Here is an 11,320-nt window from a genome sequence, read left to right on the forward strand (position 1 = left end):
TCCTTTGTCCCATTTAATGGTTTTTTTGCAAGGTGGCATCTGAGTGCCCATCTCATTGGCTAATATGAATAGTGAGAGAAAACAAACGTTAATATGGTCAGTTAATACTGTTAGAAGACTCCCTTATAGCCCTGTCAATGGCTGATCTTTGGGCCTCTGTTATAAGAATTGGAAGTTATTTTTAAAAGCTCTTTCAAGTCCAAATTTTCAATGATTCTAAAATATAACCTAATTGCAAAGTCCTGCAATAAGGACCTCTGATGTAATACTAATTATTCAAACCAAAAACAACCTATTGATGCAAGTAACACCCAAGGATAACGGGAACTGTAATTAAGAACGCTAGTAAATATTGCTGGCCATCATGTATGTCTAATTCCATCTACACATTTAAAATTCACTTGTCATTTGGGCACTAAAATATCCTTCTGCTCAAAGTGTCACTCTACTAACATTGTATCTATTTCCACAATAAAGTTAACAAAAGGGGGAAGCCAACACCCAGGATAAAGGATTTAATCCAGTAATTTATTCCACACTCATGATCGTTCTCTGTAATCAGAATACAAGTCATAAGAACAATCTATCAAATAATTTGCTGATAATCTTAAATAATGCAGCAAAGCATTACTTTTAATACTTCTCTCTTCTAGATTAAGTTTAAAAACTCAAACAGCAATCTTCATTTTCAATAAAAAAAGTTTTGAATTTAAAAAAAGGACACTATATCAAGCTGTTTCATAATTTAAGTATTTTCCATTTATAAAAACACTTTGGAAGCTTGAGGCTTATACCCATTTCTCTACTCACCTGCCCCACCCTCTCCCAATCTCACGTTAGTATAGAGTTGCTGCAAGAATGCTAGGCTTTAGACATTAATCTCTCCTTTAATATAGTACTTTAAAATCTGAAAAATTCAAGAAAAAGATTACATGTCATGTATTTTTTTCAAATAAAAAAGGAAAACTAAGTGAATCAATTTTAGGCATACTAACAGTGTCCCTTTGAGGTAGAATGCTAAAAGGACTTTTGATCAAATCACAGCCTAATTGAAGCCTCTGCATCAGAAACTAACTTCTCATAAACTCTCTCTAAAGTTAACTGTAGAGACTATTAGGTTTAACATATTAACAAGAGCCTTCCAAGACAATATACAGTGGGCAAGAATGTTAATCCTAAAACTGCTGCCTTCATGTACACTGAAAGCATGTAATTCTCCTATAATAGACATCCTAGATCCATTTTCAAAGTCTTTAGCATTCTATTACGAAAAGCACAGCCATGCTAACTTCAGTACACAAACCATAATCCCACACCTACAAAACAAAAATAGAATTAGTGGCAGTTTATTGCCTTATACAAATTTAACCAACATGGCAACCATGCCAAAGGAATTAAAACATTTTCAGGACATATGTACAGACTGTACATCTCAAAAACAGTTAAACAATAAAATGCAAGAACAATCTGTGCATCATGTATCAAACTCAACAATTGGGTGAAGACATCAATGCAATAAATGGGATTACAAAGGCACTTCCCTACACAAAAGAGGAAATGAAAATGCAGCCTACAGGGAGCTTGAAGAGTGCGTAACTACTGCACAATCTCATCTTGGGAGGAAAAAAAAAGCAGATTTAATCCAACGTTTATAGGATTCAATGTGATCCACTTTTACAAAAAAATTGTCACACAGTCTCCTCTTTGTCTTTATGTTGTTTTTCTTGGCTCTCTGTTTCTATGCTTTGGCTCCTTCGGCGATCACGTTTGTCAGACTGGTCCTTGCTATCACTGTGATCTCGTTTGTGGGAACGTTCTTTGCTTCCGCTACGCTTCCTGGATTTTTCTTTGCTGGGGCTATGTTCTCGTTTTCTTTTTTCAACACTGTCAGTTCTTCCTTGACTGCCACTTCTACTTCGTTTGTTTGATTTTTCTTTACTGTCATTTTTATGTTTACTTGATTTCTCTTTGCTCCTGCTTCTACTTCGTTTCCCTGCGTTTCTACTTCTACTCCTACTTCTATGTTTCCTTTCTCTGCTCCTACTTCTACTATGTTTTCTCTCTTTTTTGGAATCTTTTTTGTCATCTCTATGTCGCCTATCATCTTTGTCTTCTTTATGTTTCTTTTCTTCTACCTCACCCCTACTTCTCCGCTCCTTGGACCGTTCTCGTGATCGCTCCTTTTCTCGGTCATTACCTCTTTCCTTATCATAGTCACGGTCTCGTCTTCTACCTCTCTCGTTTTCTTTCTCTCTTTCCCGATCCCTGTCCCTTCTATCCCCTTTCCTATCACGACTTCGACTACGGCTTCTATGTCTTTCCCTACTCCTGCTATGTCTGCGTTCTAGTCCCCGATCAATACTCCGGGATCTTCGCCTTTCTTTCTCCCTTTCTTTGGCTTCACGCTCTAGTCGCTGGCGTTCTTTCTCTCTTTCTAATTCTCGGTCAAAACTAGAAGACCCATGGCCTTCTCGATGATGGCTTCTACTTCTGGATCTTCTTGGGGACCTTCGTGGACTCAGTGATCTCCTTGGAGACCTAATATTCAGGAAAAAGGAGGAAGGGGAGAAAAAAACTTGAATAAAACGTAAAGTGTTACACATCAAGAATAACTTAAGCAAAATATCTGCCTGTTCTCATTTACAGACGCATAATTTGTTGAACATGCCCTTAAGGGTAGAAAACGGGGAAAAGATGACAAATTATACCTAAGAATGTGATACTAATTTCCAAGAACTTTTGCGTAAAGCAAGTTTTAAAGCTGCAGTAGCTCAAGGGTTACATTACCTTGAGCGTCTGCGCTCAGCATGTCTGTCTATTTCCTCGGTGCCTTCCTTTCCGTCCTTCTTGATTTTCCTTGGCCTGGTTTTAATCTGTTGATCAATATTTTTCTGAACTGGAACTGGAATTCTCGGAAACAAAGTAGAAAACCACTCCAGTTTTGTGAGAAAAGATCGCAGCATTTCACCAATGGTCATTACGCAGCCTCCACCAGCCTTCACATCTAGGTCCTACAGAAACACAAAAGATATCCTGGCCGTCAAAAAATTTATCTCAATAAATACAAGAATACTATAAAAAATATAACCATCTTTGGAATCTCAAATACAAAAAAATTCTAACAGAAAAATTTCAATTTGTGTACCTTTCTAATCTGGTAATGAATGATACACAGAAATATCTGGGCTCAGTGTGTGCATGCAGGTGAGAACAAACCCTGCAACCTCATGGACAGAAAGAGAAGTGACCTCTCTCAGTTAAAAAAGAATATAAAACACCCCCTTACATTACTAGACTATTTGGAACAATCAAATTTACATTCCACATACCTACTAACTATACATTTTATTTCTGTGGACACGTTTGCATACATTGTTCCTAGCGGTGTAACCTAGCTACATATGAACTACTTTAAACAGTTCCTGTCTAAAGATTATCTTTTAACAGCTCTAATATAAAATGAAGCCCTAATAAAACTGGAAGCAATAGCAAACCAACTGCCATGAAGCAGTGAGGTTTCTAATTTAGAGTTATGTAGAAAATAAATAAATAAACAAATAATTGGAAACGCATAATCCATGATGACCATTGTCTCTGAAAAGGGTCATTACCGCATGAAGGCCTTCTTGCTATGCCCTCTCACAGCTCAGGACATGTTAGTCAGCTATTGTCAGTCCCAAACCTATAGTGCAAGCACACAAGGAAAGTGAGATTTGTTATCTAAACAGGAAAACAAGAGCTAAAGGTAAAACTGCTTGCACTCACACACATTTAAGTGTTCAGATATACAGTATTTCCAAATATAATCGCTGCAGATATCTAAGGAAGAAAACAATAAGTTAGCTTAAATAGAAAGCCTCAGGTTTGTAAATACAATAAAAAACAGATTAAACAGAAGCATTCAGAAACAAACCTAATACCAATTATGAAGTGGGACATGCTTTTTAAATATAGAGAGAAGCGCCCTAGCCTGAAAAATCTTATCTAAAAAGAAAAAACTTTAAAGATTGTGATTTATCATCTAACACACTTTTGGTCTCTTCCGAGATAATAAACAGATTGTAAATTGCCTGTTTACAAAACAAAAATGTGCAGAGAAAAATTCTCCATGTCTATATGAGTGAGATTTTTTTAGTTGTGCATGTAGTAATAAAAACACACCAGAAAGATTTCCATTAGGACTATCCTTTAATACAACCATGGACTACTAAAACACCACTCAGTTTACTTTATGAACCTTAAAACAAAGTGTAATGGTGGGGATAGATATATGGACACTGATCATTATTAAGGTCCTTTTGTGATCTTGGACTTTAATACATGTATGATTTAAATCTGACACAGTAATGTCTTCCGAAGTACTTTCTGAACATATGTAACAAGTTCAACCTTAAGCTTGAATGCTAAGTTTTACATTAAAAAAAAAAAAAAAAAAAAATTCTGAACTACTAAAGAGAGGTTTCTTTCTGTAAACATGTATAGTATAGTAAGAGTTAGAAAGCTGGGACTGAAATAGTCTGATCATGTTGAACGAGTTATCTAAACCCTCACCCTATTTAAATTCCACACAGCTCTAAAATTCTGCACTTATATGCAAATGGAAATATTACTATTTGGAGGAAGTTATAGGGTAAAAAACCAAAAAGTCCCAGAATATATATATATAAAAAAAGCAATAATTACTATTTCTATGTGCATGTCTTACCACCTCAATCTTGAACATGGCCAACTAAAAAGTCACTATCAACTGTACAAGTCAAGATCAATACACAGAACACAACTAGGAAGAGAAAACTTTCAATAGTTACAAAACAAATCTAAACAATTTAAAAATGTGAAAACAAGACTTAAAAAATTTAACCTAAGACATATAAAATCCACCCTAATTTTAGTAACAGGACATTAATTCCAAAAGTATGTAAGTGAAACAAATTTAGGTACAGAAAATTCTGGAAGATGTTAAATCATCAATAAATAAAAAATATTAAAAAATAATAATCAGAAGAAAATTAATTATTACCCTTGTTGACATACCTCTTCATCATCAAGGAAGGATTCAAACCAGTCCCACAGATCTGTAGGGGGCTGTGTGTACCTAGAATCACAAAAGACTGATTAAGCTTAAGCCCATTAAAATAAGATATTTATTGAAAATGTAGAGAAACGTATGCTCACCTTATATACATAAATCCAAGGGCTCTAATATATGGAGAGTCTGTGTGTGTTATAAGACCCATCACTTGCTTGCGAGTTAATTTCAGAGTAAATAATTTGTATAACAGGCAAAAAGCTGTAGAAACAATTCCTCCTGTTCCAACACCTCGAACCTTTAAGGGAAAGAATTAAGAAAGTGGTAAAGTAATTAACAGAGATACTTAATACCAATTGATTAATCCTGTTAGGTATTAATACAAGATATAATCCAGAACTGACAACAGACCATTAAAAAAAAAAATGCTTTTCTAACCCCAGGGAACACTTGAATTTAGATTTTTAAAAAACATTAATTGTAACTTGGTATGTAATTGACAAATTTTAGTTTTCCAAATATAAACTTAGTTATTAGACACAGAAAAACTGAAAAATGCACGTACTTCTACTTACCCCTCCGCACATCCCTGTTTGGCCAGCTGTTTTCCTGCTTCCTTTCTCCCATGGTTCAACATGCGTGACCTGAAAATAGAAAAGAGAAGCACAACAAACATTCATGCTTTGAATTTTTAAAAAATGATTCAAGTAAACCCCAATCCATAAGAGAGCAGCTCTTCCAAAAGTTTGGAAGTTGGGCATTTTGACATGATGTACATTATTTTGTTTACATACATTTTAAAGTATGTAAACCATCTCTGAAAATTGCTTAGATATTTATTTTAAATAGCACCAATAAAGCAACCTAGGGTTTAACAAAACCTCAACAACTTTACACAGCAGAAATCCCATTAAACTAGCTTTGTAGGAAGCAGATACAGGTGGAGATATGAAATTTCTAGTCTTACACACTTAAAAATTGATATTCAATTTTGTATTATGAATTACTTAAAAAAATAAAAATCCTCATTTTAAAATGGATTTAAAGCCCCAACTTAAAGTAGAAAGTATTAACAAAGTTTAAGTATTTATTAAAAAAAAAAACAAAAAAACTTTAAAATACCCTTAATATTTCAATTTCGTGGTGATTTAAAATTCCACATTATAAAATAAAGAAAAAACTTGAAAGAAAGAATTTAAAAAATACAAAAAAGAAAAAATGAAGTATGCTAAAGTAGTAACAAATTACTTCTGAAGCAAAATCATGAAACTTTATATTTACACATTTTTTTAAAACCATGATCAAGCATTATGTTCATTTCTGACTAAAGATGAAATTACAAAGGCCATACCTACACATAGATTATTCTAGTTACTGTATATTTTCAGTCTGATTATATGAACCAATTCAATTTCCCCCCAAAATATAAACTGGGTCAGAAACAGTAAGTATAACTTGCATTGTCAAGTATATTCAAAGATACAGATCTTTGCTAAAGTGGGGCACCCTATAAAAACAATATATTTCACCTAAAAACAGCAAAGAAAGATTAGCTGTACAACAGATATAACAAAGGTGTTTTGGAAAAATAAGATCCGTATTAGTTTCTTAACTTGAAACAAAACCAAATGGTTTTGAAATCCTGTTCTTTTACTACGTATTTCTAAAATTTTACTTCCACCCATCCATTATTACATGAAATAGTCCTTGTCAGTGACTCAGACAGAAAAGCATGCATTTAAATGTAAACACTACACTATTTTGCTCAGTGGACTAAGCTGCACTGCTTTAGAGTTTTATTTCCTTCCCCCCCCTTGCTGTGAAGAGATGTTTCAATTCCTTAAAGGCTAACCAAAGGGGTAGATGCCATACAAAATCGACTTACAGAATAGGAAGCCTATATATTTCAACGATTATTTGATCTGGATAACAAAACTCGAGTCTTCAATTTTATAACTAAATTTAAATAATTTGTAGTAGAATCTTGTGTTTCAAGACACAGTATGTAAAATTTGAAAACAAGCTTTCCCTCAATCCTATTAACATTTGCCTAGGTTATTAAACAGAACCTGCCACAAAAAGCAGGAACCCGATCTCAACTGAATAAGGGTTAAATATTCACCACATTGTATCCACACTTTAAAAGGCCTTACCTTAAAAAAAAAAAAAAAATCTAGTTCACAGTATTACCATTACTTACAATACTTTATTAAGAGTACACCAAAATTTCAGTTTACTTTATATACCCAAAGTTGAACTATATTCTCAAAATAAGATCTCCTATCAAAACCAACTAGTATCTCAAAATCCTTTAATAAGCTATTCACTTATTAGGGGAAAAGGTGGAAAAAAACATAACCTGAAGGCGAATAAAGAAAATTTCCTCTCATTACCTCTACAGATTTGTTCAGGTCAGGGAAGATACTTTATGTGGTCTGTCAAGTGGTTTTTAGGAGTCAATACAGACAAAAGGTGTTGCATTATGTCAGATGTCTTAGTTTAAGTATTTAAAGACCTTTAAGATTTACTGATATTCTTTAATAGTATAAGTTTACCTTAGGAGGCCTGGAAGATAATTTTTAAAAAACTACATAATTTTTAGGTAAATGGAGAAAGCCTACCAAAATCGTGAGGAAAAGACCAAAACCAATGGTCAAAAAAAAAAAAAAAAAAAAAAAAAAATCTAAGTAGCCGTTCATGTAACCCGGGAAATGCATTTATGGCGATTGAGCATGATTAATAATGCATACCTCTACCTGCGACCCTGGGCTGCTCCGAGCCTCGCTGCAAGACTGAGTCAATCCTGCTAACGAAACAAGAACTGAGACAAGAGTGCAGTGAGGAGGCGCCAGGTGAGCTCCCCAGCACAGCCAAGCCAGCACCGACCCTGCCGCAGAAGCCCAGGGCCCAGATAATTCTAAATAAGCCCAACGCACAGGTGACTGTAACCACTCACTCCTGACCTCCTGCTGCTAAAATTTCCAGGCCTTCGGTACGTCTTTTCCACTTGCACCTCTCCACCCTCGACCCTCCCACCCACCCGACACACACACTGACCATTTCCCTGTCCGGATCGGATAGTGAATACCAACAACACGAGGCCAACATTGAAGTCAATACATGGACTGGCCCAGGGTGAGCGGGAGAAGCACCAACAAGTTGGCGCTGAGCAGATCCACGTTAAAAGAAAGAAATTTAAACTGTAAACTGGAGAGGCTTCAGTTACTCGTTTCTCCTCTCCCCCAGTCCTCCCGTCCCAACTCCCCCCAGGGGCGGGCAGGAGGTTGGGGGAAGAGAGAGATCAATGGCGGCGGGCTCTCCCGGCCCTAAAAATCTGAAAAGGAAATGAGAGGGCGGCCCCGGTTTGACCCCTCCCTGGCGAACTACAAGCCACAGCTCCCCCTCCGTTCAACCTTTCCTCATCTACAGATCATCAGACCTCAAGGGCCGCCTCCGCCCGTTTCCTCCATACCCCTTCCTCGGAACTTAACATCCCCCCCCACCCCGCCAAGTCTAGACGCTTCGTACCTTAAAGTAGATCTCGTCCACCACCTCGTGGTAGGTCTTGAGCTCGTACAGCTGCACTTTAAAGTAAGGCGACGACAGGATATTGGTCAAGATCATGGGGTTGAGGTTCATAGTCTTTTCGTTGCCCCACAGCGGCAGCACATTGCCCTGCTTGCCCGAGACTGCCGGCTTGGTGGTGCCGCCGCTGCCGCACTGCTGCTGCTGCTGGGCTGCGGCCGCTGCCGCCTGGTGCTGCGGCTGCGAGTTGCCTGTCAGCGCGGGGCTGTTGTTAGCCATGTTGCGGCGGAAGGAAAGAGGGAGGGAGAAGGGAGGGGGAGGCGGCCAAGCTCGATCTCGCTCTTCGGGACAACGGTCCGGGACCCTACTCCATGGAACGCCGTCGAAGAGGGGGCCGCCTCGCTGTCCCCCAGCTGGGTGAGGGAGGGCAACCGGGACGTAAGAGACGGACCCCTGGTCGAGAGCAGACGCCGAATCGCGGCCTCGAGAACTCCAAGCAGACACCTAGCCGGCGGCCTGGGAGCGCGCTCTCTTCCGCCAACTGCCCCTGGGAGCAAGATGGCGGCCCCGGCGGATGTGACGCAACACGCCCCAGAATTCCAAGCTTAGCCGACGGCCAGTCAGAGACGCCCAGGTGGGCTCGAGATTCCTCTTCCTTGTTTCGCGAGTTCCGCGCGTTCCGCGCGCACTGCGGTCGCGGCGCTGGCCTCCACTGCCCAGCTCTTAGGAGACTAACACTGGGGATTTGGCTGCCAGGGGAGGGGGTTGTCGGTCTGGTCTGTATGTTGGACTCCGGCCCGGGTTTCTCCTTTCGGAAGCTGAGCGGGAAGGCGTTCGGAGGGCTGTGTGCTTGCAAATTCGTGACTCATGATTCCTGTGCAGTCTCTTGGGTTCACAGTTTTCGTATTCTCTGATAGGACCGCATTCATTCATGTGATACCGACGCAAAGTCGTCCGCCAGGCTGTAGTGTCTGACCAGAGGTCTTATTATTGGAGCCTAAATTTATTCAACAGTAAGGTCGAGATAACATTTTACTGGACTGTTTAAAAAAGAAAAAAGGGCATTTTAGCATTAAAAGAGCTGCTGTACCTGTAGCGCCGTTTTGTTACGTGACTTCTATTTGAGTACTTCCATTCTGCCGATGCACTCTGACTGGGGGAGGAAGAGGTGGAAGAAGCTGGTGGTTGTGAAAATGAGTCAGAATCGGTCTCACCTTTCAAAAGCTACTGTTAACCTAGAGAAGATTTATGGTGTTTGGGAGCTAAGAGAAGGCTAAAAAAGGCAGTAAAGTTTGTGCAAGTATTCATGGACTGGGCAGTTTTATAAACGGAAAGCAGCCTGAGTATCCATAGAAGCAAGGAAGATCAAGCTCAGTAGGGGGTAGTCTGGCCGACCGAGGCCAGGAAATACACTTATGGGGGAGTAACGACTGGATAGGAATTGGACCACCTAAGCGCCTGGACGGAGAAGGCAATGGCACCCCACTCCAGTACTCTTGCCTGGACAATCCCATGGACGGAGGAGCCTGGTGGGCTACAGTGCATGGGGTCGCTGGGAGTCGGACACGACTGAGCGACTTCACTTTCACTTTTCACTTTCATGCATTGGAGAAGGAAATGGCAACCCACTCCAGTGTTCTTGCCTGGAGAATCCCAGGGACGGGGGAGCCTGGTGGGCTGCCGTCTATGGGGTCGCACAGAGTCGGACACGACTGAGCGACTTCACTTTCACTTTTCACTTTCATGCATTGGAGAAGGAAATGGCAACCCACTCCAGTGTTCTTGCCTGGAGAATCCCAGGGACGGGGGAGCCTGGTGGGCTGCCGTCTATGGGGTCGCACAGAGTCGGACACGACTGACTTAGCAGCAGCAAGTGCCTGGAATGCCAAGATGAAACATTAGGAATTTAATGGCATTTAAACCCAAGAGTTACAGCTATGACTTCAAAGTCACCTTCGATGCTAATATGCCAAATAGTCTCTGGTTCCAATTCATTCTTCACAGTGTTGCCAGAGTCATCCTTCGAAAAGTGCCGCACTCCTTACTCAAAACCTTTGATGCTCTCAGCGTTATCCTAATTGCCAAAATCCAAGGACATTTTCCATTCTCCATCCTATTTGATTTCTCATTGTGACACTTTAATCATTTAGTCTTGCCTAGAAACTGTTGAAGTAGGAAGTTTGAAGGTGGAGTTTTTTTTTTTTTTTTAAGTATTTAAATTTTTTTTATGTATTGGAATATAGACTGTTACAGAGTTGTGTTCGTTTCAGGTGAACATTGAAGGGACTCAGCCATACCTATGCATGTATCCACTCTCCCCCAAACTCCCCTCCCATCCGGGCTGCCACAGAACATTGAGCAGAGTTCCTTGTGCTATAAAGTAAGTCCTTAGTGGTTATCCATCTTAAATGTAGCAGTGTGTATATGTCCATGCCAAGCTCCCTAACTGTTCCTTCCCCCTGTTCTTAATGCCACCCCAAGCTTAAGTTGGTTCTCTGTGAGTGTTTCCTAAGTTCATTTGTATTTCTTTTTAGATTTCATATATAAGGGATGCCATATATTTTTCCTTCTCTGTCTGACTTAATTGAAGGTGGAGATCTTAAGTTCAATGGCTTAGACACAGAGGAGGGGAAAAGGATAAGACAGAAACTCTGGGGAAAATCCACACTTGGATGAAGTTCAACCAGTAGGAGCCAGTGGTATGACAATGCAAGGAAAGATGAATGAGAAATGAATGATTAGAGTGGTTAGAATTTAGAGCTGAAC

General features: G+C 39.5%; 1 protein-coding gene across 1 annotated transcript; it reads right to left on the reverse strand.

Annotated features, from left to right (window-relative positions):
• Positions 1-508: 508 nt before the first annotated feature.
• PRPF38B (pre-mRNA processing factor 38B) lies at positions 509-9,086 on the reverse strand. Its single transcript, XM_055584901.1, has 6 exons — positions 8,558-9,086; positions 5,605-5,673; positions 5,176-5,327; positions 5,035-5,095; positions 2,788-3,011; positions 509-2,538 (listed from the first exon to the last, which is right to left on the reverse strand). The coding sequence occupies exons 1-6, from the start codon at positions 8,831-8,833 to the stop codon at positions 1,689-1,691; spliced, it is 1,632 nt and encodes a 543-aa protein (XP_055440876.1). The 5' UTR covers positions 8,834-9,086; the 3' UTR covers positions 509-1,688.
• Positions 9,087-11,320: the final 2,234 nt, after the last annotated feature.

Source organism: Bubalus kerabau, chromosome 6 (genome assembly GCF_029407905.1).
Source record: "Bubalus kerabau isolate K-KA32 ecotype Philippines breed swamp buffalo chromosome 6, PCC_UOA_SB_1v2, whole genome shotgun sequence".
Taxonomy (NCBI): Eukaryota; Metazoa; Chordata; class Mammalia; order Artiodactyla; family Bovidae; genus Bubalus; species Bubalus kerabau.

Bases quoted from the DNA above. Each gene is read 5' to 3' on its own strand.
- PRPF38B (XM_055584901.1), bottom strand. From the start codon at position 8,833: ATGGCTAACAACAGCCCCGCGCTGACAGGCAACTCGCAGCCGCAGCAC. The intron at 5,096-5,175 runs GTGAGCATACGT...TTGTGATTCTAG, and splicing joins CTTGGATTTATGTATATAAG to GTACACACAGCCCCCTACAG. The intron at 2,539-2,787 runs GTAATGTAACCC...CCTGAATATTAG, and splicing joins GCTGAGCGCAGACGCTCAAG to GTCTCCAAGGAGATCACTGA.